This window comes from Schistocerca cancellata, chromosome 8 (genome assembly GCF_023864275.1).
Source record: "Schistocerca cancellata isolate TAMUIC-IGC-003103 chromosome 8, iqSchCanc2.1, whole genome shotgun sequence".
In the NCBI taxonomy this organism is placed as follows: domain Eukaryota; kingdom Metazoa; phylum Arthropoda; class Insecta; order Orthoptera; family Acrididae; genus Schistocerca; species Schistocerca cancellata.
The window spans coordinates 81091929-81113877 of record NC_064633.1 but is presented as its reverse complement, the minus strand read 5'-3'; the positions used below and the strand labels follow the sequence as shown (position 1 = coordinate 81113877).

At 46.6% G+C, this 21949-nt stretch overlaps 1 protein-coding gene and 29 non-coding genes across 30 annotated transcripts; all 30 read left to right on the top strand.

The window, feature by feature from the left end:
* Nucleotides 1–179: 179 nt before the first annotated feature.
* On the top strand, nt 180–251 carry Trnat-agu (transfer RNA threonine (anticodon AGU)). The gene has a single exon. It is a non-coding gene; the product is annotated as a tRNA-Thr (tRNA).
* Nucleotides 252–797: 546 nt separating this feature from the next.
* Nucleotides 798–870, top strand: Trnar-ucg (transfer RNA arginine (anticodon UCG)). The gene has a single exon. It is a non-coding gene; the product is annotated as a tRNA-Arg (tRNA).
* Nucleotides 871–1309: 439 nt separating this feature from the next.
* On the top strand, nt 1310–1382 carry Trnak-cuu (transfer RNA lysine (anticodon CUU)). The gene has a single exon. It is a non-coding gene; the product is annotated as a tRNA-Lys (tRNA).
* Nucleotides 1383–1700: 318 nt separating this feature from the next.
* Nucleotides 1701–1772, top strand: Trnat-agu (transfer RNA threonine (anticodon AGU)). Its single transcript has one exon. It is a non-coding gene; the product is annotated as a tRNA-Thr (tRNA).
* A 549-nt stretch (nt 1773–2321) lies between these two features.
* Trnar-ucg (transfer RNA arginine (anticodon UCG)) lies at nt 2322–2394 on the top strand. The gene has a single exon. It is a non-coding gene; the product is annotated as a tRNA-Arg (tRNA).
* A 439-nt stretch (nt 2395–2833) lies between these two features.
* On the top strand, nt 2834–2906 carry Trnak-cuu (transfer RNA lysine (anticodon CUU)). The gene has a single exon. It is a non-coding gene; the product is annotated as a tRNA-Lys (tRNA).
* A 1212-nt stretch (nt 2907–4118) lies between these two features.
* Nucleotides 4119–4868, top strand: LOC126095374 (translation initiation factor IF-2-like). The gene has a single exon (XM_049910179.1). It carries the CDS (start codon nt 4119–4121, stop codon nt 4866–4868), a length of 750 nt encoding a protein of 249 aa, XP_049766136.1.
* Nucleotides 4869–9408: 4540 nt separating this feature from the next.
* Trnak-cuu (transfer RNA lysine (anticodon CUU)) lies at nt 9409–9481 on the top strand. The gene has a single exon. It is a non-coding gene; the product is annotated as a tRNA-Lys (tRNA).
* Nucleotides 9482–9802: 321 nt separating this feature from the next.
* Nucleotides 9803–9874, top strand: Trnat-agu (transfer RNA threonine (anticodon AGU)). The gene has a single exon. It is a non-coding gene; the product is annotated as a tRNA-Thr (tRNA).
* A 1070-nt stretch (nt 9875–10944) lies between these two features.
* On the top strand, nt 10945–11017 carry Trnak-cuu (transfer RNA lysine (anticodon CUU)). The gene has a single exon. It is a non-coding gene; the product is annotated as a tRNA-Lys (tRNA).
* Nucleotides 11018–11338: 321 nt separating this feature from the next.
* On the top strand, nt 11339–11410 carry Trnat-agu (transfer RNA threonine (anticodon AGU)). The gene has a single exon. It is a non-coding gene; the product is annotated as a tRNA-Thr (tRNA).
* Nucleotides 11411–11955: 545 nt separating this feature from the next.
* Trnar-ucg (transfer RNA arginine (anticodon UCG)) lies at nt 11956–12028 on the top strand. The gene has a single exon. It is a non-coding gene; the product is annotated as a tRNA-Arg (tRNA).
* A 440-nt stretch (nt 12029–12468) lies between these two features.
* Trnak-cuu (transfer RNA lysine (anticodon CUU)) lies at nt 12469–12541 on the top strand. The gene has a single exon. It is a non-coding gene; the product is annotated as a tRNA-Lys (tRNA).
* A 321-nt stretch (nt 12542–12862) lies between these two features.
* On the top strand, nt 12863–12934 carry Trnat-agu (transfer RNA threonine (anticodon AGU)). Its single transcript has one exon. It is a non-coding gene; the product is annotated as a tRNA-Thr (tRNA).
* A 545-nt stretch (nt 12935–13479) lies between these two features.
* Nucleotides 13480–13552, top strand: Trnar-ucg (transfer RNA arginine (anticodon UCG)). The gene has a single exon. It is a non-coding gene; the product is annotated as a tRNA-Arg (tRNA).
* Nucleotides 13553–13992: 440 nt separating this feature from the next.
* Nucleotides 13993–14065, top strand: Trnak-cuu (transfer RNA lysine (anticodon CUU)). The gene has a single exon. It is a non-coding gene; the product is annotated as a tRNA-Lys (tRNA).
* Nucleotides 14066–14386: 321 nt separating this feature from the next.
* Trnat-agu (transfer RNA threonine (anticodon AGU)) lies at nt 14387–14458 on the top strand. The gene has a single exon. It is a non-coding gene; the product is annotated as a tRNA-Thr (tRNA).
* Nucleotides 14459–15003: 545 nt separating this feature from the next.
* Nucleotides 15004–15076, top strand: Trnar-ucg (transfer RNA arginine (anticodon UCG)). Its single transcript has one exon. It is a non-coding gene; the product is annotated as a tRNA-Arg (tRNA).
* A 440-nt stretch (nt 15077–15516) lies between these two features.
* Nucleotides 15517–15589, top strand: Trnak-cuu (transfer RNA lysine (anticodon CUU)). The gene has a single exon. It is a non-coding gene; the product is annotated as a tRNA-Lys (tRNA).
* Nucleotides 15590–15910: 321 nt separating this feature from the next.
* Trnat-agu (transfer RNA threonine (anticodon AGU)) lies at nt 15911–15982 on the top strand. Its single transcript has one exon. It is a non-coding gene; the product is annotated as a tRNA-Thr (tRNA).
* Nucleotides 15983–16524: 542 nt separating this feature from the next.
* Nucleotides 16525–16597, top strand: Trnar-ucg (transfer RNA arginine (anticodon UCG)). The gene has a single exon. It is a non-coding gene; the product is annotated as a tRNA-Arg (tRNA).
* Nucleotides 16598–17037: 440 nt separating this feature from the next.
* Trnak-cuu (transfer RNA lysine (anticodon CUU)) lies at nt 17038–17110 on the top strand. The gene has a single exon. It is a non-coding gene; the product is annotated as a tRNA-Lys (tRNA).
* A 944-nt stretch (nt 17111–18054) lies between these two features.
* Nucleotides 18055–18127, top strand: Trnar-ucg (transfer RNA arginine (anticodon UCG)). The gene has a single exon. It is a non-coding gene; the product is annotated as a tRNA-Arg (tRNA).
* A 440-nt stretch (nt 18128–18567) lies between these two features.
* Nucleotides 18568–18640, top strand: Trnak-cuu (transfer RNA lysine (anticodon CUU)). The gene has a single exon. It is a non-coding gene; the product is annotated as a tRNA-Lys (tRNA).
* Nucleotides 18641–18961: 321 nt separating this feature from the next.
* On the top strand, nt 18962–19033 carry Trnat-agu (transfer RNA threonine (anticodon AGU)). Its single transcript has one exon. It is a non-coding gene; the product is annotated as a tRNA-Thr (tRNA).
* Nucleotides 19034–19578: 545 nt separating this feature from the next.
* Trnar-ucg (transfer RNA arginine (anticodon UCG)) lies at nt 19579–19651 on the top strand. The gene has a single exon. It is a non-coding gene; the product is annotated as a tRNA-Arg (tRNA).
* A 440-nt stretch (nt 19652–20091) lies between these two features.
* Nucleotides 20092–20164, top strand: Trnak-cuu (transfer RNA lysine (anticodon CUU)). The gene has a single exon. It is a non-coding gene; the product is annotated as a tRNA-Lys (tRNA).
* A 321-nt stretch (nt 20165–20485) lies between these two features.
* On the top strand, nt 20486–20557 carry Trnat-agu (transfer RNA threonine (anticodon AGU)). The gene has a single exon. It is a non-coding gene; the product is annotated as a tRNA-Thr (tRNA).
* Nucleotides 20558–21105: 548 nt separating this feature from the next.
* On the top strand, nt 21106–21178 carry Trnar-ucg (transfer RNA arginine (anticodon UCG)). The gene has a single exon. It is a non-coding gene; the product is annotated as a tRNA-Arg (tRNA).
* Nucleotides 21179–21618: 440 nt separating this feature from the next.
* Trnak-cuu (transfer RNA lysine (anticodon CUU)) lies at nt 21619–21691 on the top strand. Its single transcript has one exon. It is a non-coding gene; the product is annotated as a tRNA-Lys (tRNA).
* Nucleotides 21692–21949: the final 258 nt, after the last annotated feature.

The window sequence follows — 21949 nt, the reverse complement described above, 5'->3', positions numbered from 1 at the left end:
ATGAAATAAATTTGTTTTGGAATTTAATTTGTACATCGATATGGTGTGAGATGTGTAGGAAAGCAGCAGCTGTGCTAACGAAATGCAAATAATGGTCGCTCATGCGGTGCGTTTCGAGCTGAAGGTCTCCGATTCACTAGTCTGTAAGAACAAAGTACCCGAAAAGCCCGCTAGGAGGCGCCTCCTTAGCTCAGTGGCAGAGCGCTGGTCTAGTAAACCAGAGGTCGTGAGTTCGATCCTCACAGGAGGCAAATGAATTTTGTAACAGCCCCTCCCACCGTGGCCCTTTCGAAAAAAGCGGTCAAGGATAAAAAAAAATTATGAATGGGTGCGGTATTTAAGAAATGCTCTCGCAAATGAATAGTGTGAATGGTGCTATTAAAGTGGGCACCAGACACTGCTGCTTTTGGCAGTCTCCGGTGAATGCCGACGTGAAATACTTAGTTCTTGTGATGTATTTTCTACCCCTGATAAAGACCCTCGCGTTTATCATCGTCGTCGTCGTCGGCGGCGGCGCTTTGGTAATAGCGACAACTCGCCATTGTATCACTTAAGGTGAGGTACCTTCCGCAAGCGACTGAGATGGCACTAAGCGATTGAAGCTGATTTGCCACCTCTTGTTTGATCAGCGTCATAAGGGCTTGAATGTAACTTGCGATGGGACACAGCAAGAAGTAGCGTCGCACTTTTAGTACTAAAATTTGAGATGGAGAACTGGGTCAAAGATGGGAAATTCATTCCGCCAAGTGTACAAATGGTGAAAATGAGGTGTGTGTGGGGAAGCATATTGCGCCAGTGACCGTGTGGCCTAATGGATAAGGCGTCGGACTTCGGATCGGAAGATTGCAGGTTCGAATCCTGTCACGGTCGAGTTTTTCCTGTTCTGCAAAAGATGCATGCTGTTTTAGTGTGTTGTTTGAGTACTGCAAAACTAGTTGAAAGTAGCTGCTGTCCGCTTCCTGGCTGCAAAACCGGCGTCTACCTGAAGCACAAGCAACACAAGGGTGATCTGTAGCGAAATTTGCGGCACAGTGCCGTTCAGGAGAGTTTTTGTTGCAACTACTGCATCTGATTCAGGACCCAAGGGCTACGCCACAGGCGTCTGCGCACAGTCGAGCATGTGTGTTGAATAATGGTGCTGATAGCCACGTATCATTTCAAGCAGATTTGATGCCTTTCGGAGACAATTTTTCATTAAATAGGATTTTAGCTGATTTGTGGCAGCAGGAAATAAGCTGTAGTCAAAAGAATCTTCAATAGATGGTCGCAGGTCAAATCAGTATTGTATGGCTCGTAACCCTTGTGTACAGCCCGGCTAGCTCAGTCGGTAGAGCATGAGACTCTTAATCTCAGGGTCGTGGGTTCGAGCCCCACGCTGGGCGGCTCAGAATTTTGTGTCTACGCGGATCCAACATGCGCCCCTCTCGTGAGCCTTGCGTGATGAACGTAACGGGTTACGACGATGCCTAGCTTCGGATGAATATCAGAGGAACGGTATTTGAAGCTGAAAGTAACTCTGAAATGAAATAAATTTGTTTTGGAATTTAATTTGTACATCGATATGGTGTGAGATGTGTAGGAAAGCAGCAGCTGTGCTAACGAAATGCAAATAATGGTCGCTCATGCGGTGCGTTTCGAGCTGAAGGTCTCCGATTCACTAGTCTGTAAGAACAAAGTACCCGAAAAGCGCGCTAGGAGGCGCCTCCTTAGCTCAGTGGCAGAGTGCTGGTCTAGTAAACCAGAGGTCGTGAGTTCGATCCTCACAGGAGGCAAATGAATTTTGTAACAGCCCCTCCCACCGTGGCCCTTTCGAAAAAAGCGGTCAAGGATAAAAAAAAATTATGAATGGGTGCGGTATTTAAGAAATGCTCTCGCAAATGAATAGTGTGAATGGTGCTATTAAAGTGGGCACCAGACACTGCTGCTTTTGGCAGTCTCCGGTGAATGCCGACGTGAAATACTTAGTTCTTGTGATGTATTTTCTACCCCTGATAAAGACCCTCGCGTTTATCATCGTCGTCGTCGTCGTCGGCGGCGGCGCTTTGGTAATAGCGACAACTCGCCATTGTATCACTTAAGGTGAGGTACCTTCCGCAAGCGACTGAGATGGCACTAAGCGATTGAAGCTGATTTGCCACCTCTTGTTTGATCAGCGTCATAAGGGCTTGAATGTAACTTGCGATGGGACACAGCAAGAAGTAGCGTCGCACTTTTAGTACTAAAATTTGAGATGGAGAACTGGGTCAAAGATGGGAAATTCATTCCGCCAAGTGTACAAATGGTGAAAATGAGGTGTGTGTGGGGACGCATATTGCGCCAGTGACCGTGTGGCCTAATGGATAAGGCGTCGGACTTCGGATCGGAAGATTGCAGGTTCGAATCCTGTCACGGTCGAGTTTTTCCTGTTCTGCAAAAGATGCATGCTGTTTTAGTGTGTTGTTTGAGTACTGCAAAACTAGTTGAAAGTAGCTGCTGTCCGCTTCCTGGCTGCAAAACCGGCGTCTACCTGAAGCACAAGCAACACAAGGGTGATCTGTAGCGAAATTTTCGGCACAGTGCCGTTCAGGAGAGTTTTTGTTGCAACTACTGCATCTGATTCAGGACCCAAGGGCTACGCCACAGGCGTCTGCGCACAGTCGAGCATGTGTGTTGAATAATGGTGCTGATAGCCACGTATCATTTCAAGCAGATTTGATGCCTTTCGGAGACAATTTTTCATTAAATAGGATTGTAGCTGATTTGTGGCAGCAGGAAATAAGCTGTAGTCAAAAGAATCTTCAATAGATGGTCGCAGGTCAAATCAGTATTGTATGGCTCGTAACCCTTGTGTACAGCCCGGCTAGCTCAGTCGGTAGAGCATGAGACTCTTAATCTCAGGGTCGTGGGTTCGAGCCCCACGCTGGGCGGCTCAGAATTTTGTGTCTACGCGGATCGAACATGCGCCCCTCTCGTGAGCCTTGCGTGATGAACGTAACGGGTTACGACGATGCCTAGCTTCGGATGAATATCAGAGGAACGGTATTTGAAGCTGAAAGTAACTCTGAAATGAAATAAATTTGTTTTGGAATTTAATTTGTACATCGATATGGTGTGAGATGTGCAGGAAAGCAGCAGCTGTGCTAACGAAATGCAAATAATGGTCGCTCATGCGGTGCGTTTCGAGATGAAGGTCTCCGATTCCCTAGTCTGTAAGAACAAAGTACCCGAAAAGCGCGCTAGGAGGCGCCTCCTTAGCTCAGTGGCAGTCGTGGCCGAGTGGTTATTCCGGCTTTCGCTGTCGCCGCGGTCGGACGTGCTAGCTGGTTGCTCCGCGTCGCCGGTGTCGTTGCCAGTGTTTACTGTTTGCCGTTGTGTGTTTCTGTGTTCCGAGTGATTCACGTGCATTGTACTTTTTTTTTTTTTTGTGGTCGTCCTTTTCGTCAGCAACTTGCCGATCTTGTACGGGATTCGGACTTGACCGGATTCCATACAGCTGCAGCGCCATGTCTACCACCATCCGGAAAAACACCCTGGTTTTTGGCTTTGACAAGGATACCCGCCGAGTTCAACCGACCGCCCTCGAGATTCACGACTGGCTAACCGAGGTAATAGGCATCACTTCTGATTCTGTGCACACCACCCAGCTAGATTCTGATCGTTATTGCGTGTTTGTCAAGTTTCTCAGTCCAGTAGCAGTTGATCGACTTATTGAAAAAATCGGCAAACAAGTCCCTTTTGTTCATCGCGACGGCACCACTAGTATGGTTACTGTAACACGTGCCGATACATCGATTCAGACAGTTAGAGTACTTAACTTGCCCATAGAGATTGACAATGCTAAAATTAAAGATGCACTTTCTAAGTTTGGTGAGGTTAAAGAAATTGTCAACGAAAAGTGGTCGTCTCGCTACAAATTACAATGTTTCAATGGGATTAGATCTGTGGACATGGAAGTAAAAATGAACATTCCTTCTCACATCACGGTTGACGGTTATAAGGCTCACATTATATATTCTGGTCAAGCCCCCACCTGTCATATCTGCAATGAACTAGGCCATCTTCGTCAGGACTGCCCCCGCCGAGTTTTTGTCTTAAAAAATAATCTCCAGCCGCGGCGTAGATTAACGCTTAACGAGGTAATGGCAGTAGATACTTCTGGTTCTTCTGCAGACCCTGATGTTGATGCTCCCCAGGCAACTACCTCCGAGACCCCGCCCATAACTGCTGATGCGTTTCCACCACTCGTAGGACGGCAAACTGCTGCGCCAGTTTGTCTTGAAAGTGAATCTCAGCAAAAGAAAAGGCCGCTGGAACGTAGTGATGAGCAGTCAGATGAGGAAGTATCTCCCGCGACTCCTGCAGCCCGGAAACCAAAACCATCAACCGCGGAGGATTTAGTACCAGATGATGTTATGCGGGTCGATTTTGACGCCAGTGCGGATGGACTTGAGGGGATGCCGAATTCTGAGACGCCGGGTCATGAACAGGAACCTCCAATTTTGAGTGCCGCGCCCGAAGGACAACAGCCGCTACAACGCGCACACAGTGAGGAAGTGTTGTGTCAACAACGCGCTACAGCTGACGCCCGACAACAAGTTTCGGGCGGAAGTAAACAAGTGCAAGTGTTTACCAACCTGCCAGCTGCCGGCGGCAGTGCTGCGACAATGACACGACCGCGTCTCAAAGAATCCACAAAAACTTCGGGACCTCAAAACGCCCCACGACGAAGGCTCAATCCACAGCCAAGTCTCTCCGCTCCTCGCAACAAGGGAAATTCCACTTCCTCGCAAGCGGATGTAGTATCCCGAAATATTAGTTATGAAATTGTGAGGGAACGATCCGGTGATGACAACAGCAAAGAACTCGGCGAAGCCCATCCTCCACAGTAGTAATTCCGTTGGTACAAGGCTTGTTCCATGCTGTCGCCTAAGGTTGCAATCGTGTTTCTTCTATCCTTTTATCCGGTTATGGTTCGCAGCATTCACTGTGTCGTTTTTTTTGCTACAACCGGCTTATGATTCGTAGTGTATCACTTGTTATCGTTTTTATTTTGCTTCTTGATCCAATAATCCTCTCATGGCTGCTCACATTATACCTTTTTTAATTCTGCACCTGGCACTCTTGAGCTCGATGCCATCGTTTTGTTATACTTTTACATCTCATTACCTATATGCTACAGGCCTATACTATCACCTCCCTTAATATCAATAGGATTACGTCAGAGTTAAAACTTGCTTTATTAAAACAATTTTTGTTTGACTCTGGTACAGATATTGCCCTTTTACAGGAGGTTGCAACATGGCAACTTAACATTCCCGGCTATGTTGCAATACTCAATTTCGCTCCTGAATTCAGTGCTGGCACAGCGATTTTAGTTAGGGAAGGAATACCTATAACCGATGTCGAAAAGTTAGACTCTGGACGGGGCATAGGCGTGAATATCATGGGCGTCAGTGTAATCAATCTGTATGCACCATCTGGAAGTACACGGCGCGCTGACAGATCGAAGTTCTTTAAGGAGGATATCATTTACTTACTGCGGAGAGACTCGCCAAACTTGATCATTGCCGGCGATTTTAATTGTGTATTGCACCATAAAGATCAATCCCCCAATATTAATTATTCCCCTGAATTAAACTTTCTTGTTTCCCAAATGAAACTGAGGGACGCGTGGGAAGTTAAGTATCCCACGCTTGTGAAATACACGCACATTTCACATAATTCCAGTAGCAGGATTGATAGAATCTATATGTCAAGTCACATAGTGAGGAATTTGCTACAAGTGGAAATCACTCCAGTCAGCTTCTCTGACCACTGTAGTGTGAGTGCCTGCATAAACTTAGACCGGCAACCAACTCACTGGTTTAGGAATCAGTGGAGCATGAATGTCGGCCTTTTACCAGACGACGAGCTCGAGGTCGAATTAAAGACAGCTTGGGAATTTTGCTTGCGCTCTGTACACAACTTTCCGAGTGTTTTGGAGTGGTGGACCCGCAAGGCGAAGCCCAAATTACGGAAAGTAATTATATCTTATAGTATAGAGAGATCTCGGGCAGTTCACCGTACAATGGAATTTTACTACATGGTCTTAAGGGATTTGTATGATCAGGCAGATGGCTCAGACAGGCGCCTGTCCGACATCAAGAAAATTAAAGCGACATTATTAAGCTTAAAGAGAAAACAACTGGAGGGTCTTAAACTTAAGTCAAAAGCCAGATCCGTTAGCGAGGACGAAACGGCTGCGTTATATCATCTGATTAAACATCGCAAGAACCGACGACGGATATTCATGGACGAACTTAAATTAGAAAACGGTACTGTCCTCACTGTGCAAAACGAGATCATCAGAGAAATCCACAGGTATTACAGTGCTCTGTATGAGGCAGAAGCAACGCAAGAGGACGATTTGGATGAGTTATTTGCGTTTACAACCTCCACAATTACTGCCGACGATAACGCCAGCTTATTTTCAGCTTTTAGTCCAGATGAAGTCCTTGAATTAATTCGCGGCTCCCCTAAAAGTAAATCGCCGGGCCCTGATGGCCTTCCGGTCGAATTCTATCAACGATATTGGGGTATCATAGGTGATAAGTTGACACAAGCCGTTAACGACGTCCTGCGGGGAAAGTTTGTACCATCAGAACTTAAAGAATGTAAAATCGTGTTGATTCCTAAAAATAAGGGATGTAAAAAGATTAACAACTTCCGGCCGATTTCTCTTCTTAATTCAGATTATAAGATTATTGCGAGAGCTTTAAACAATCGAATGATGCCGTTGACCGCAAACATAATTGGGCAACAGCAAACTTGTGCTTATAGGCGATCAATATTTCAGACTACAGCACAATATAGAGATATCGTCGCTCTGTCGTCTGCCAGCACCATTAATTGCGGCCTCCTTTTTCTCGATTTTTATAAAGCATTTGATAGTGTCAGCCATAAATACCTCTTCGAAACGATGCGGAGGATGGGCTTCGGGCATGACTCCATCGCTGTCGTGCGCAATATGATCACTGGTCTGGCCGCCACGATCTCCGTTAACTGCCAGCTCACAAGACCAATTACCATCGCAAGGGGTGTCCCCCAAGGAAGCCCCCTTTCCATGTTGCTCTTTGTCATCTCCCTAGAACCATTGCTGCGGCTAGTACATGAGCACATGACGGGCATAACGATCGCCGGGAAGAAAACTGCAGTTGGGGCATATGCTGATGATGTCGGCATCGTCGTGAGGAACAGGGATGATGTGATTGTACTGGAGGCAGACCTCAGGCGCTATTGTTCCGCTTCTGGCGCAAAAATGAACGAAACTAAAAGCAAATTTCTGCGTATAAGGGGACTTGACGATGTCGGCCTAGAATGGGCTACCCATGTTACGGAACACAAATCTCTTGGGACGATACTGACGGTCCCTCCACAAAGGATGATAACGGCAAATTGGCGGGATGTCTTGTTCAAAGTCAAGGGTGCTTTAATAGATAACGTTTATCGCAGTATGGACCAAATACAGAGGGTTAAATTTATAAATACATGTATCCTGTCGCGAGCATATTATGTGGCACAGGTCTTTCCAATCCCCACTGTCATAGCCAAACAGATAATGAGCCAGTTGACCAATTTTCTGTGGCGGGGGGAAATATTTCGAGTTGACGTGAAGACTGTGACTCTCGACCCTCTGCATGGCGGTCTGGGTCTGACCGATCTGAACGCCAAAGCAATGGCTTTGTACATTAAACGGATGACATCCTTAATCCAAAACTACTCTGACACCCTTACGGCAAAGTTGTTTGAGGCAGTCGCGCCGAAAAGCGTAGAACCGCCCATCAATGTGCAGACGATCGACTACCAGCTCTCCCACATCCGCACATATTATCTGGAAAAGAGCTACTTGAGCGAGGTCCTTCTCCAACGTCGACCTTTAACTGCCAAGGCCATTCTGGAGCACAGGAAACAATATGAGGGCAAGAACAAAATCGAACAAAAGCACACTGGAGTCAATTGGGATGTCCTGTGGGCGAACATCAGCAGCAGTGTACTTCCGTCTTTGGTCAGGTCGACATGGTATAAAACGGTGAACAACATTATCAGCACAAATGAGCGCCTGCATGCGATTGGGCTAAGCGACACAGCCCATTGTCCAGATTGTCACCAAGTGGATACTGTTCCCCACAGATATACTTGCAGTCACCGCATGCGCAATTGGCAATGGGTTCGTCAAAAAGTCGCCCTTATAACTCGGACTTCTGAAAATAACATCGACACGAACTTACTGCACAGACCAGACGTCAAATATTTTCCGCCAACTAAAAATAATGCTGTCATGTGGCTGTTGGGCCAATATACCAGTCATGTCTTCAATCGGCTGACGGGCGAAGATTACAGCGAGTTTCAGTTACACATGGAAACGGAATATACTAAAATTAGAAACTACGCGGATCACCGTCGCAAGTACGGTAATATGCTTCATATTGCATTCACTAGAACAGGTATTGGATAGCTGTTCGAGCTCTGAAACCTTCACCCGTTTATGTATCAACGGAATGATCTGGCTCCAGTCCCATATTGATGCTTTTCCAATATATATAAATAAAAAAATATATAAATAAATACATAAATAAAAAATAAAAAAAATAAAGGCACAAAAAAAAAATTAAAAAAAAATCAATGTTTCCTTACAATCAATGTGAGTGATGACGGGTATGGGGGCGGCACCGTGGCCAGGCCTCTGACTAATTGACCCCTGCCCACCTTGCCGCCATCTGCCTGCCCCGCTCGCTTTAAACAAAAAAAAAAAAAAAAAAAAAAAAAAAAAAAAGCCACGAGCTGCGCAAGGAGGGCCTGCGCAGAGTAAAAAAAAAATGGTGTAACGGTTAAAAAAAAAAAAAAGTGGTTAAGGCGCCTGACTCTTTAAAAAAAAAAAAAAAAAAAAAAAAATGGATAAGGCGTCGCACTTCGGATCCGAAGATTGCAGGTTCGAATCCTGTCACGGTCGAGTTTTTCCTGTTCTGCAAAAGATGCATGCTGTTTTACTGTGTTGTTTGAGTACACTAAAACTAGTTGGAAGTTGCTGCTGTCCGCTTCCTGGCTACAAAACCGGCGTCTACCAGAAGCACAAGCAAGACAAGGGTGATCTGTAGCGAAGTTTTCGGCACAGTGCCGTTCAGGAGAGTTTTTGTTGGAACTACTGCATCTGATTCAGGAGCCAAGGGCTACGCCACAGGCGTCTGCGCACAGTCGAGCATGTGTGTTGAATAATGGTGCTGATAGCCACGTATCATTTCATGCAGATTTGATGCCTTTCGGAGACAATTTTTCATTGAATAGGATTGTAGCTGATTTGTGGCAGCAGGAAATAAGCTGTAGTCAAAAGAATCTTCAATAGATGGTCGCAGGTCACATCAGTATTGTATGGCTCGTAAAGCGTTGCGTGCAGCCCGGCTAGCTCAGTCGGTAGAGCATGAGACTCTTAATCTCAGGGTCGTGGGTTCGAGCCCCACGCTGGGCGGCGCAAAATTTTGTGTCTACGCGGATCCAACATGCGCCCCTCTCGTGAGCCTTGCGTAATGAACGTAACGGGTTACGACGATGCCTAGCTTCGTATGAATATCAGAGGAACGGTATTTGAAGCTGAAAGTGACTCTGAAATGAAATAAATGTGTTGTTTTGCAATTTTAGTTGTACATCGATATAGTGTGAGATGTGTAGGAAAGCAGCAGCTGTGCTAACTAAATGTAAATAATGGTCGCTCATGCGGTGCGTTTCGAGCTGAAGGGCTCCGATTCACTAGTTTGTAAGAACAAAGTATCCTATAAGTCCGCTAGGAGGCGCCTCCTTATTTCAGTGGCAGAGCGCTGGTCTAGTAAACCAGAGGTCGTGAGTTCGATCCTCACAGGCGGCAAATGAATTTTGTAACAGCCCCTCCCACCGTGGCATTTTCGAAAAAAGCGGTCAAGGATAAAAAAAATTATGAATGGGTGCGGTATTTAAGAAATGCTCTCGCAAATGAATAGTGTGAATGGTGCTATTAAAGTGGGCACCAGAAACTGCTGCTTTAGGCAGTCTCCGGAGAATGCCGACGTGAAATACTTAGTTCTTGTGATGTATTTTCTACCCCTGATAAAGACCCTCGCGATTGTCGTCGTCGTCGTCGTCGTCGTCGGCGGCGCCGCCGCCGCTTTGGTAATAGCGACAATTCGCCATTGTATCACATAGGGTGAGGTACCTTCTGCAAGCGACTGAGATGGCACTAAACGATTGAAGCTGATTTGCCACCTCTTGTTTGATCAGCGTCATAAGGGCTTGAATGTAACTTGCGATGGGACACAGCAAGAAGTAGCGTCGTACTTTTAGTACTGAAATTTGAGATGGAGAACTGCGTCAAAGATGGGAAAATCATTCTGCCAAGTGTACAAATGGCGAAAACGATGTGTGAGTGGGGAAGTATATTGCGCCAGTGACCGTGTGGCCTAATGGATAAGGCGTCGGACTTCGGATTCGAAGATTGCAGGTTCGTATCCCGTCACGGTCGAGTTTTTCCTGTTCTGCAAAAGATGCATGCTGTTTTAGTGTGTCGTTTGAGTACACTAAAACTAGTTGGAAGATGCTGCTGTCCGCTTCCTGGCTACAAAACCGGCGTCTACCAGAAGCACAAGCAAGACAAGGGTGATCTGTAGCGAAGTTTTCGGCACAGTGCCGTTCAGGAGAGTTTTTGTTGGAACTACTGCATCTGATTCAGGAGCCAAGGGCTACGCCACAGGCGTCTGCGCACAGTCGAGCATGTGTGTTGAATAATGGTGCTGATAGCCACGTATCATTTCATGCAGATTTGATGCCTTTCGGAGACAATTTTTCATTGAATAGGATTGTAGCTGATTTGTGGCAGCAGGAAATAAGCTGTAGTCAAAAGAATCTTCAATAGATGGTCGCAGGTCACATCAGTATTGTATGGCTCGTAACGCGTTGCGTGCAGCCCGGCTAGCTCAGTCGGTAGAGCATGAGACTCTTAATCTCAGGGTCGTGGGTTCGAGCCCCACGCTGGGCGGCGCAAAATTTTGTGTCTACGCGGATCCAACATGCGCCCCTCTCGTGAGCCTTGCGTAATGAACGTAACGGGTTACGACGATGCCTAGCTTCGTATGAATATCAGAGGAACGGTATTTGAAGCTGAAAGTGACTCTGAAATGAAATAAATGTGTTGTTTTGCAATTTTAGTTGTACATCGATATAGTGTGAGATGTGTAGGAAAGCAGCAGCTGTGCTAACTAAATGTAAATAATGGTCGCTCATGCGGTGCGTTTCGAGCTGAAGGGCTCCGATTCACTAGTTTGTAAGAACAAAGTATCCTATAAGTCCGCTAGGAGGCGCCTCCTTATCTCAGTGGCAGAGCGCTGGTCTAGTAAACCAGAGGTCGTGAGTTCGATCCTCACAGGCGGCAAATGAATTTTGTAACAGCCCCTCCCACCGTGGCATTTTCGAAAAAAGCGGTCAAGGATAAAAAAAATTATGAATGGGTGCGGTATTTAAGAAATGCTCTCGCAAATGAATAGTGTGAATGGTGCTATTAAAGTGGGCACCAGAAACTGCTGCTTTAGGCAGTCTCCGGAGAATGCCGACGTGAAATACTTAGTTCTTGTGATGTATTTTCTACCCCTGATAAAGACCCTCGCGATTGTCGTCGTCGTCGTCGGCGCCGCCGCCGCTTTGGTAATAGCGACAATTCGCCATTGTATCACATAGGGTGAGGTACCTTCTGCAAGCGACTGAGATGGCACTAAACGATTGAAGCTGATTTGCCACCTCTTGTTTGATCAGCGTCATAAGGGCTTGAATGTAACTTGCGATGGGACACAGCAAGAAGTAGCGTCGTACTTTTAGTACTGAAATTTGAGATGGAGAACTGCGTCAAAGATGGGAAAATCATTCTGCCAAGTGTACAAATGGCGAAAACGAGGTGTGAGTGGGGAAGTATATTGCGCCAGTGACCGTGTGGCCTAATGGATAAGGCGTCGGACTTCGGATCCGAAGATTGCAGGTTCGAATCCTGTCACGGTCGAGTTTTTCCTGTTCTGCAAAAGATGCATGCTGTTTTACTGTGTTGTTTGAGTACACTAAAACTAGTTGGAAGTTGCTGCTGTCCGCTTCCTGGCTACAAAACCGGCGTCTACCAGAAGCACAAGCAAGACAAGGGTGATCTGTAGCGAAGTTTTCGGCACAGTGCCGTTCAGGAGAGTTTTTGTTGGAACTACTGCATCTGATTCAGGAGCCAAGGGCTACGCCACAGGCGTCTGCGCACAGTCGAGCATGTGTGTTGAATAATGGTGCTGATAGTCACGTATCATTTCATGCAGATTTGATGCCTTTCGGAGACAATTTTTCATTGAATAGGATTGTAGCTGATTTGTGGCAGCAGGAAATAAGCTGTAGTCAAAAGAATCTTCAATAGATGGTCGCAGGTCACATCAGTATTGTATGGCTCGTAACGCGTTGCGTGCAGCCCGGCTAGCTCAGTCGGTAGAGCATGAGACTCTTAATCTCAGGGTCGTGGGTTCGAGCCCCACGCTGGGCGGCGCAAAATTTTGTGTCTACGCGGATCCAACATGCGCCCCTCTCGTGAGCCTTGCGTAATGAACGTAACGGGTTACGACGATGCCTAGCTTCGTATGAATATCAGAGGAACGGTATTTGAAGCTGAAAGTGACTCTGAAATGAAATAAATGTGTTGTTTTGCAATTTTAGTTGTACATCGATATAGTGTGAGATGTGTAGGAAAGCAGCAGCTGTGCTAACTAAATGTAAATAATGGTCGCTCATGCAGTGCGTTTCGAGCTGAAGGGCTCCGATTCACTAGTTTGTAAGATTAAAGTATCCTATAAGTCCGCTAGGAGGCGCCTCCTTATCTCAGTGGCAGAGCGCTGGTCTAGTAAACCAGAGGTCGTGAGTTCGATCCTCACAGGCGGCAAATGAATTTTGTAACAGCCCCTCCCACCGTGGCATTTTCGAAAAAAGCGGTCAAGGATAAAAAAAATTATGAATGGGTGCGGTATTTAAGAAATGCTCTCGCAAATGAATAGTGTGAATGGTGCTATTAAAGTGGGCACCAGAAACTGCTGCTTTAGGCAGTCTCCGGAGAATGCCGACGTGAAATACTTAGTTCTTGTGATGTATTTTCTACCCCTGATAAAGACCCTCGCGATTGTCGTCGTCGTCGTCGGCGCCGCCGCCGCTTTGGTAATAGCGACAATTCGCCATTGTATCACATAGGGTGAGGTACCTTCTGCAAGCGACTGAGATGGCACTAAACGATTGAAGCTGATTTGCCACCTCTTGTTTGATCAGCGTCATAAGGGCTTGAATGTAACTTGCGATGGGACACAGCAAGAAGTAGCGTCGTACTTTTAGTACTGAAATTTGAGATGGAGAACTGCGTCAAAGATGGGAAAATCATTCTGCCAAGTGTACAAATGGCGAAAACGTGGTGTGAGTGGGGAAGTATATTGCGCCAGTGACCGTGTGGCCTAATGAATAAGGCGTCGGACTTCGGATCCGAAGATTGCAGGTTCGAATCCTGTCACGGTCGAGTTTTTCCTGTTCTGCAAAAGATGCATGCTGTTTTAGTGTGTTGTTTGAGTACACTAAAACTAGTTGGAAGTTGCTGCTGTCCGCTTCCTGGCTACAAAACCGGCGTCTACCAGAAGCACAAGCAAGACAAGGGTGATCTGTAGCGAAGTTTTCGGCACAGTGCCGTTCAGGAGAGTTTTTGTTGGAACTACTGCATCTGATTCAGGAGCCAAGGGCTACGCCACAGGCGTCCGCGCACAGTCGAGCATGTGTGTTGAATAATGGTGCTGATAGCCACGTATCATTTCATGCAGATTTGATGCCTTTCGGAGACAATTTTTCATTGAATAGGATTGTAGCTGATTTGTGGCAGCAGGAAATAAGCTGTAGTCAAAAGAATCTTCAATAGATGGTCGCAGGTCACATCAGTATTGTATGGCTCGTAACGCTTTGCGTGCAGCCCGGCTAGCTCAGTCGGTAGAGCATGAGACTCTTAATCTCAGGGTCGTGGGTTCGAGCCCCACGCTGGGCGGCGCAAAATTTTGTGTCTACGCGGATCCAACATGCGCCCCTCTCGTGAGCCTTGCGTAATGAACGTAACGGGTTACGACGATGCCTAGCTTCGTATGAATATCAGAGGAACGGTATTTGAAGCTGAAAGTGACTCTGAAATGAAATAAATGTGTTGTTTTGCAATTTTAGTTGTACATCGATATAGTGTGAGATGTGTAGGAAAGCAGCAGCTGTGCTAACTAAATGTAAATAATGGTCGCTCATGCGGTGCGTTTCGAGCTGAAGGGCTCCGATTCACTAGTTTGTAAGATTAAAGTATCCTATAAGTCCGCTAGGAGGCGCCTCCTTATCTCAGTGGCAGAGCGCTGGTCTAGTAAACCAGAGGTCGTGAGTTCGATCCTCACAGGCGGCAAATGAATTTTGTAACAGCCCCTCCCACCGTGGCATTTTCGAAAAAAGCGGTCAAGGATAAAAAAAATTATGAATGGGTGTGGTATTTAAGAAATGCTCTCGCAAATGAATAGTGTGAATGGTGCTATTAAAGTGGGCACCAGAAACTGCTGCTTTAGGCAGTCTCCGGAGAATGCCGACGTGAAATACTTAGTTCTTGTGATGTATTTTCTACCCCTGATAAAGACCCTCGCGATTGTCGTCGTCGTCGTCGGCGCCGCCGCCGCTTTGGTAATAGCGACAATTCGCCATTGTATCACATAGGGTGAGGTACCTTCTGCAAGCGACTGAGATGGCACTAAACGATTGAAGCTGATTTGCCACCTCTTGTTTGATCAGCGTCATAAGGGCTTGAATGTAACTTGCGATGGGACACAGCAAGAAGTAGCGTCGTACTTTTAGTACTGAAATTTGAGATGGAGAACTGCGTCAAAGATGGGAAAATCATTCTGCCAAGTGTACAAATGGCGAAAACGATGTGTGAGTGGGGAAGTATATTGCGCCAGTGACCGTGTGGCCTAATGGATAAGGCGTCGGACTTCGGATTCGAAGATTGCAGGTTCGTATCCTGTCACGGTCGAGTTTTTCCTGTTCTGCAAAAGATGCATGCTGTTTTACTGTGTTGTTTGAGTACACTAAAACTAGTTGGAAGTTGCTGCTGTCCGCTTCCTGGCTACAAAACCGGCGTCTACCAGAAGCACAAGCAAGACAAGGGTGATCTGTAGCGAAGTTTTCGGCACAGTGCCGTTCAGGAGAGTTTTTGTTGGAACTACTGCATCTGATTCAGGAGCCAAGGGCTACGCCACAGGCGTCTGCGCACAGTCGAGCATGTGTGTTGAATAATGGTGCTGATAGCCACGTATCATTTCATGCAGATTTGATGCCTTTCGGAGACAATTTTTCATTGAATAGGATTGTAGCTGATTTGTGGCAGCAGGAAATAAGCTGTAGTCAAAAGAATCTTCAATAGATGGTCGCATGTCACATCAGTATTGTATGGCTCGTAACGCGTTGCGTGCAGCCCGGCTAGCTCAGTCGGTAGAGCATGAGACTCTTAATCTCAGGGTCGTGGGTTCGAGCCCCACGCTGGGCGGCGCAAAATTTTGTGTCTACGCGGATCCAACATGCGCCCCTCTCGTGAGCCTTGCGTAATGAACGTAACGGGTTACGACGATGCCTAGCTTCGTATGAATATCAGAGGAACGGTATTTGAAGCTGAAAGTGACTCTGAAATGAAATAAATGTGTTGTTTTGCAATTTTAGTTGTACATCGATATAGTGTGAGATGTGTAGGAAAGCAGCAGCTGTGCTAACTAAATGTAAATAATGGTCGCTCATGCAGTGCGTTTCGAGCTGAAGGGCTCCGATTCACTAGTTTGTAAGATTAAAGTATCCTATAAGTCCGCTAGGAGGCGCCTCCTTATCTCAGTGGCAGAGCGCTGGTCTAGTAAACCAGAGGTCGTGAGTTCGATCCTCACAGGCGGCAAATGAATTTTGTAACAGCCCCTCCCACCGTGGCATTTTCGAAAAAAGCGGTCAAGGATAAAAAAAATTATGAATGGGTGCGGTATTTAAGAAATGCTCTCGCAAATGAATAGTGTGAATGGTGCTATTAAAGTGGGCACCAGAAACTGCTGCTTTAGGCAGTCTCCGGAGAATGCCGACGTGAAATACTTAGTTCTTGTGATGTATTTTCTACCCCTGATAAAGACCCTCGCGATTGTCGTCGTCGTCGGCGCCGCCGCCGCTTTGGTAATAGCGACAATTCGCCATTGTATCACATAGGGTGAGGTACCTTCTGCAAGCGACTGAGATGGCACTAAACGATTGAAGCTGATTTGCCACCTCTTGTTTGATCAGCGTCATAAGGGCTTGAATGTAACTTGCGATGGGACACAGCAAGAAGTAGCGTCGTACTTTTAGTACTGAAATTTGAGATGGAGAACTGCGTCAAAGATGGGAAAATCATTCTGCCAAGTGTACAAATGGCGAAAACGTGGTGTGAGTGGGGAAGTATATTGCGCCAGTGACCGTGTGGCCTAATGAATAAGGCGTCGGACTTCGGATCCGAAGATTGCAGGTTCGAATCCTGTCACGGTCGAGTTTTTCCTGTTCTGCAAAAGATGCATGCTGTTTTAGTGTGTTGTTTGAGTACACTAAAACTAGTTGGAAGTTGCTGCTGTCCGCTTCCTGGCTACAAAACCGGCGTCTACCAGAAGCACAAGCAAGACAAGGGTGATCTGTAGCGAAGTTTTCGGCACAGTGCCGTTCAGGAGAGTTTTTGTTGGAACTACTGCATCTGATTCAGGAGCCAAGGGCTACGCCACAGGCGTCCGCGCACAGTCGAGCATGTGTGTTGAATAATGGTGCTGATAGCCACGTATCATTTCATGCAGATTTGATGCCTTTCGGAGACAATTTTTCATTGAATAGGATTGTAGCTGATTTGTGGCAGCAGGAAATAAGCTGTAGTCAAAAGAATCTTCAATAGATGGTCGCAGGTCACATCAGTATTGTATGGCTCGTAACGCTTTGCGTGCAGCCCGGCTAGCTCAGTCGGTAGAGCATGAGACTCTTAATCTCAGGGTCGTGGGTTCGAGCCCCACGCTGGGCGGCGCAAAATTTTGTGTCTACGCGGATCCAACATGCGCCCCTCTCGTGAGCCTTGCGTAATGAACGTAACGGGTTACGACGATGCCTAGCTTCGTATGAATATCAGAGGAACGGTATTTGAAGCTGAAAGTGACTCTGAAATGAAATAAATGTGTTGTTTTGCAATTTTAGTTGTACATCGATATAGTGTGAGATGTGTAGGAAAGCAGCAGCTGTGCTAACTAAATGTAAATAATGGTCGCTCATGCGGTGCGTTTCGAGCTGAAGGGCTCCGATTCACTAGTTTGTAAGATTAAAGTATCCTATAAGTCCGCTAGGAGGCGTCTCCTTATCTCAGTGTCAGAGCGCTGGTCTAGTAAACCAGAGGTCGTGAGTTCGATCCTCACAGGCGGCAAATGAATTTTGTAACAGCCCCTCCCACCGTGTCCCTTTCGAAAAAAGCGGTCAAGGATAAAAAAAATTATGAATGGGTGCGGTATTTAAGAAATGCTCTCGCAAATGAATAGTGTGAATGGTGCTATTAAAGTGGGCACCAGAAACTGCTGCTTTAGGCAGTCTCCGGAGAATGCCGACGTGAAATACTTAGTTCTTGTGATGTATTTTCTACCCCTGATAAAGACCCTCGCGATTGTCGTCGTCGTCGTCGTCGGCGGCGCCGCCGCCGCTTTGGTAATAGCGACAATTCGCCATTGTATCACATAGGGTGAGGTACCTTCTGCAAGCGACTGAGATGGCACTAAACGATTGAAGCTGATTTGCCACCTCTTGTTTGATCAGCGTCATAAGGGCTTGAATGTAACTTGCGATGGGACACAGCAAGAAGTAGCGTCGTACTTTTAGTACTGAAATTTGAGATGGAGAACTGCGTCAAAGATGGGAAAATCATTCTGCCAAGTGTACAAATGGCGAAAACGATGTGTGAGTGGGGAAGTATATTGCGCCAGTGACCGTGTGGCCTAATGGATAAGGCGTCGGACTTCGGATTCGAAGATTGCAGGTTCGTATCCTGTCACGGTCGAGTTTTTCCTGTTCTGCAAAAGATGCATGCTGTTTTAGTGTGTTGTTTGAGTACACTAAAACTAGTTGGAAGTTGCTGCTGTCCGCTTCCTGGCTACAAAACCGGCGTCTACCAGAAGCACAAGCAAGACAAGGGTGATCTGTAGCGAAGTTTTCGGCACAGTGCCGTTCAGGAGAGTTTTTGTTGGAACTACTGCATCTGATTCAGGAGCCAAGGGCTACGCCACAGGCGTCTGCGCACAGTCGAGCATGTGTGTTGAGTAATGGTGCTGATAGCCACGTATCATTTCATGCAGATTTGATGCCTTTCGGAGACAATTTTTCATTGAATAGGATTGTAGCTGATTTGTGGCAGCAGGAAATAAGCTGTAGTCAAAAGAATCTTCAATAGATGGTCGCAGGTCACATAAGTATTGTATGGCTCGTAACGCGTTGCGTGCAGCCCAGCTAGCTCAGTCGGTAGAGCATGAGACTCTTAATCTCAGGGTCGTGGGTTCGAGCCCCACGCTGGGCGGCGCAAAATTTTGTGTCTACGCGGATCCAACATGCGCCCCTCTCGTGAGCCTTGCGTAATGAACGTAACGGGTTACGACGATGCCTAGCTTCGTATGAATATCAGAGGAACGGTATTTGAAGCTGAAAGTGACTCTGAAATGAAATAAATGTGTTGTTTTGCAATTTTAGTTGTACATCGATATAGTGTGAGATGTGTAGGAAAGCAGCAGCTGTGCTAACTAAATGTAAATAATGGTCGCTCATGCGGTGCGTTTCGAGCTGAAGGGCTCCGATTCACTAGTTTGTAAGAACAAAGTATCCTATAAGTCCGCTAGGAGGCGCCTTCTTATCTCAGTGGCAGAGCGCTGGTCTAGTAAACCAGAGGTCGTGAGTTCGATCCTCACAGGCGGCAAATGAATTTTGTAACAGCCCCTCCCACCGTGGCCCTTTCGAAAAAAGCGGTCAAGGATAAAAAAAATTATGAATGGGTGCGGTATTTAAGAAATGCTCTCGCAAATGAATAGTGTGAATGGTGCTATTAAAGTGGGCACCAGAAACTGCTGCTTTAGGCAGTCTCCGGAGAATGCCGACGTGAAATACTTAGTTCTTGTGATGTATTTTCTACCCCTGATAAAGACCCTCGCGATTGTCGTCGTCGTCGTCGGCGCCGCCGCCGCTTTGGTAATAGCGACAATTCGCCATTGTATCACATAGGGTGAGGTACCTTCTGCAAGCGACTGAGATGGCACTAAACGATTGAAGCTGATTTGCCACCTCTTGTTTGATCAGCGTCATAAGGGCTTGAATGTAACTTGCGATGGGACACAGCAAGAAGTAGCGTCGTACTTTTAGTACTGAAATTTGAGATGGAGAACTGCGTCAAAGATGGGAAAATCATTCTGCCAAGTGTACAACTGGCGAAAACGAGGTGTGAGTGGGGAAGTATATTGCGCCAGTGACCGTGTGGCTTAATGGATAAGGCGTCGGACTTCGGATTCGAAGATTGCAGGTTCGTATCCTGTCACGGTCGAGTTTTTCCTGTTCTGCAGAAGATGCATGCTGTTTTAGTGTGTTGTTTGAGTACACTAAAACTAGTTGGAAGTTGCTGCTGTCCGCTTCCTGGCTACAAAACCGGCGTCTACCAGAAGCACAAGCAAGACAAGGGTGATCTGTAGCGAAGTTTTCGGCACAGTGCCGTTCAGGAGAGTTTTTGTTGGAACTACTGCATCTGATTCAGGAGCCAAGGGCTACGCCACAGGCGTCTGCGCACAGTCGAGCATGTGTGTTGAATAATGGTGCTGATAGCCACGTATCATTTCATGCAGATTTGATGCCTTTCGGAGACAATTTTTCATTGAATAGGATTGTAGCTGATTTGTGGCAGCAGGAAATAAGCTGTAGTCAAAAGAATCTTCAATAGATGGTCGCAGGTCACATCAGTATTGTATGGCTCGTAACGCGTTGCGTGCAGCCCGGCTAGCTCAGTCGGTAGAGCATGAGACTCTTAATCTCAGGGTCGTGGGTTCGAGCCCCACGCTGGGCGGCGCAAAATTTTGTGTCTACGCGGATCCAACATGCGCCCCTCTCGTGAGCCTTGCGTAATGAACGTAACGGGTTACGACGATGCCTAGCTTCGTATGAATATCAGAGGAACGGTATTTGAAGCTGAAAGTGACTCTGAAATGAAATAAATGTGTTGTTTTGCAATTTTAGTTGTACATCGATATAGTGTGAGATGTGTAGGAAAGCAGCAGCTGTGCTAACTAAATGTAAATAATGGTCGCTCATGCGGTGCGTTTCGAGCTGAAGGGCTCCGATTCACTAGTTTGTAAGAACAAAGTATCCTATAAGTCCGCTAGGAGGCGCCTCCTTATCTCAGTGGCAGAGCGCTGTTCTAGTAAACCAGAGGTCGTGAGTTCGATCCTCACAGGCGGCAAATGAATTTTGTAACAGCCCCTCCCACCGTGGCCCTTTCGAAAAAAGCGGTCAAGGATAAAAAAAATTATGAATGGGTGCGGTATTTAAGAAATGCTCTCGCAAATGAATAGTGTGAATGGTGCTATTAAAGTGGGCACCAGAAACTGCTGCTTTAGGCAGTCTCCGGAGAATGCCGACGTGAAATACTTAGTTCTTGTGATGTATTTTCTACCCCTGATAAAGACCCTCGCGATTGTCGTCGTCGTCGTCGTCGGCGCCGCCGCCGCTTTGGTAATAGCGACAATTCGCCATTGTATCACATAGGGTGAGGTACCTTCTGCAAGCGACTGAGATGGCACTAAACGATTGAAGCTGATTTGCCACCTCTTGTTTGATCAGCGTCATAAGGGCTTGAATGTAACTTGCGATGGGACACAGCAAGAAGTAGCGTCGTACTTTTAGTACTGAAATTTGAGATGGAGAACTGCGTCAAAGATGGGAAAATCATTCTGCCAAGTGTACAAATGGCGAAAACGATGTGTGAGTGGGGAAGTATATTGCGCCAGTGACCGTGTGGCTTAATGGATAAAGCGTCGGACTTCGGATTCGAAGATTGCAGGTTCGTATCCTGTCACGGTCGAGTTTTTCCTGTTCTGCAGAAGATGCATGCTGTTTTAGTGTGTTGTTTGAGTACACTAAAACTAGTTCGAAGTTGCTGCTGTCCGCTTCCTGGCTACAAAACCGGCGTCTACCAGAAGCACAAGCAAGACAAGGGTGATCTGTAGCGAAGTTTTCGGCACAGTGCCGTTCAGGAGAGTTTTTGTTGGAACTACTGCATCTGATTCAGGAGCCAAGGGCTACGCCACAGGCGTCTGCGCACAGTCGAGCATGTGTGTTGAATAATGGTGCTGATAGCCACGTATCATTTCATGCAGATTTGATGCCTTTCGGAGACAATTTTTCATTGAATAGGATTGTAGCTGATTTGTGGCAGCAGGAAATAAGCTGTAGTCAAAAGAATCTTCAATAGATGGTCGCAGGTCACATAAGTATTGTATGGCTCGTAACGCGTTGCGTGCAGCCCGGGTAGCTCAGTCGGTAGAGCATGAGACTCTTAATCTCAGGGTCGTGGGTTCGAGCCCCACGCTGGGCGGCGCAAAATTTTGTGTCTACGCGGATCCAACATGCGCCCCTCTCGTGAGCCTTGCGTAATGAACGTAACGGGTTACGACGATGCATAGCTTCGTATGAATATCAGAGGAACGGTATTTGAAGCTGAAAGTGACTCTGAAATGAAATAAATGTGTTGTTTTGCAATTTTAGTTGTACATCGATATAGTGTGAGATGTGTAGGAAAGCAGCAGCTGTGCTAACTAAATGTAAATAATGGTCGCTCATGCGGTGCGTTTCG

What these genes read in the sequence shown, in the direction of transcription:
- LOC126095374 (XM_049910179.1), top strand. Translation starts at nt 4,119, where the DNA reads ATGGCAGTAGATACTTCTGGTTCTTCTGCAGACCCTGATGTTGATGCT.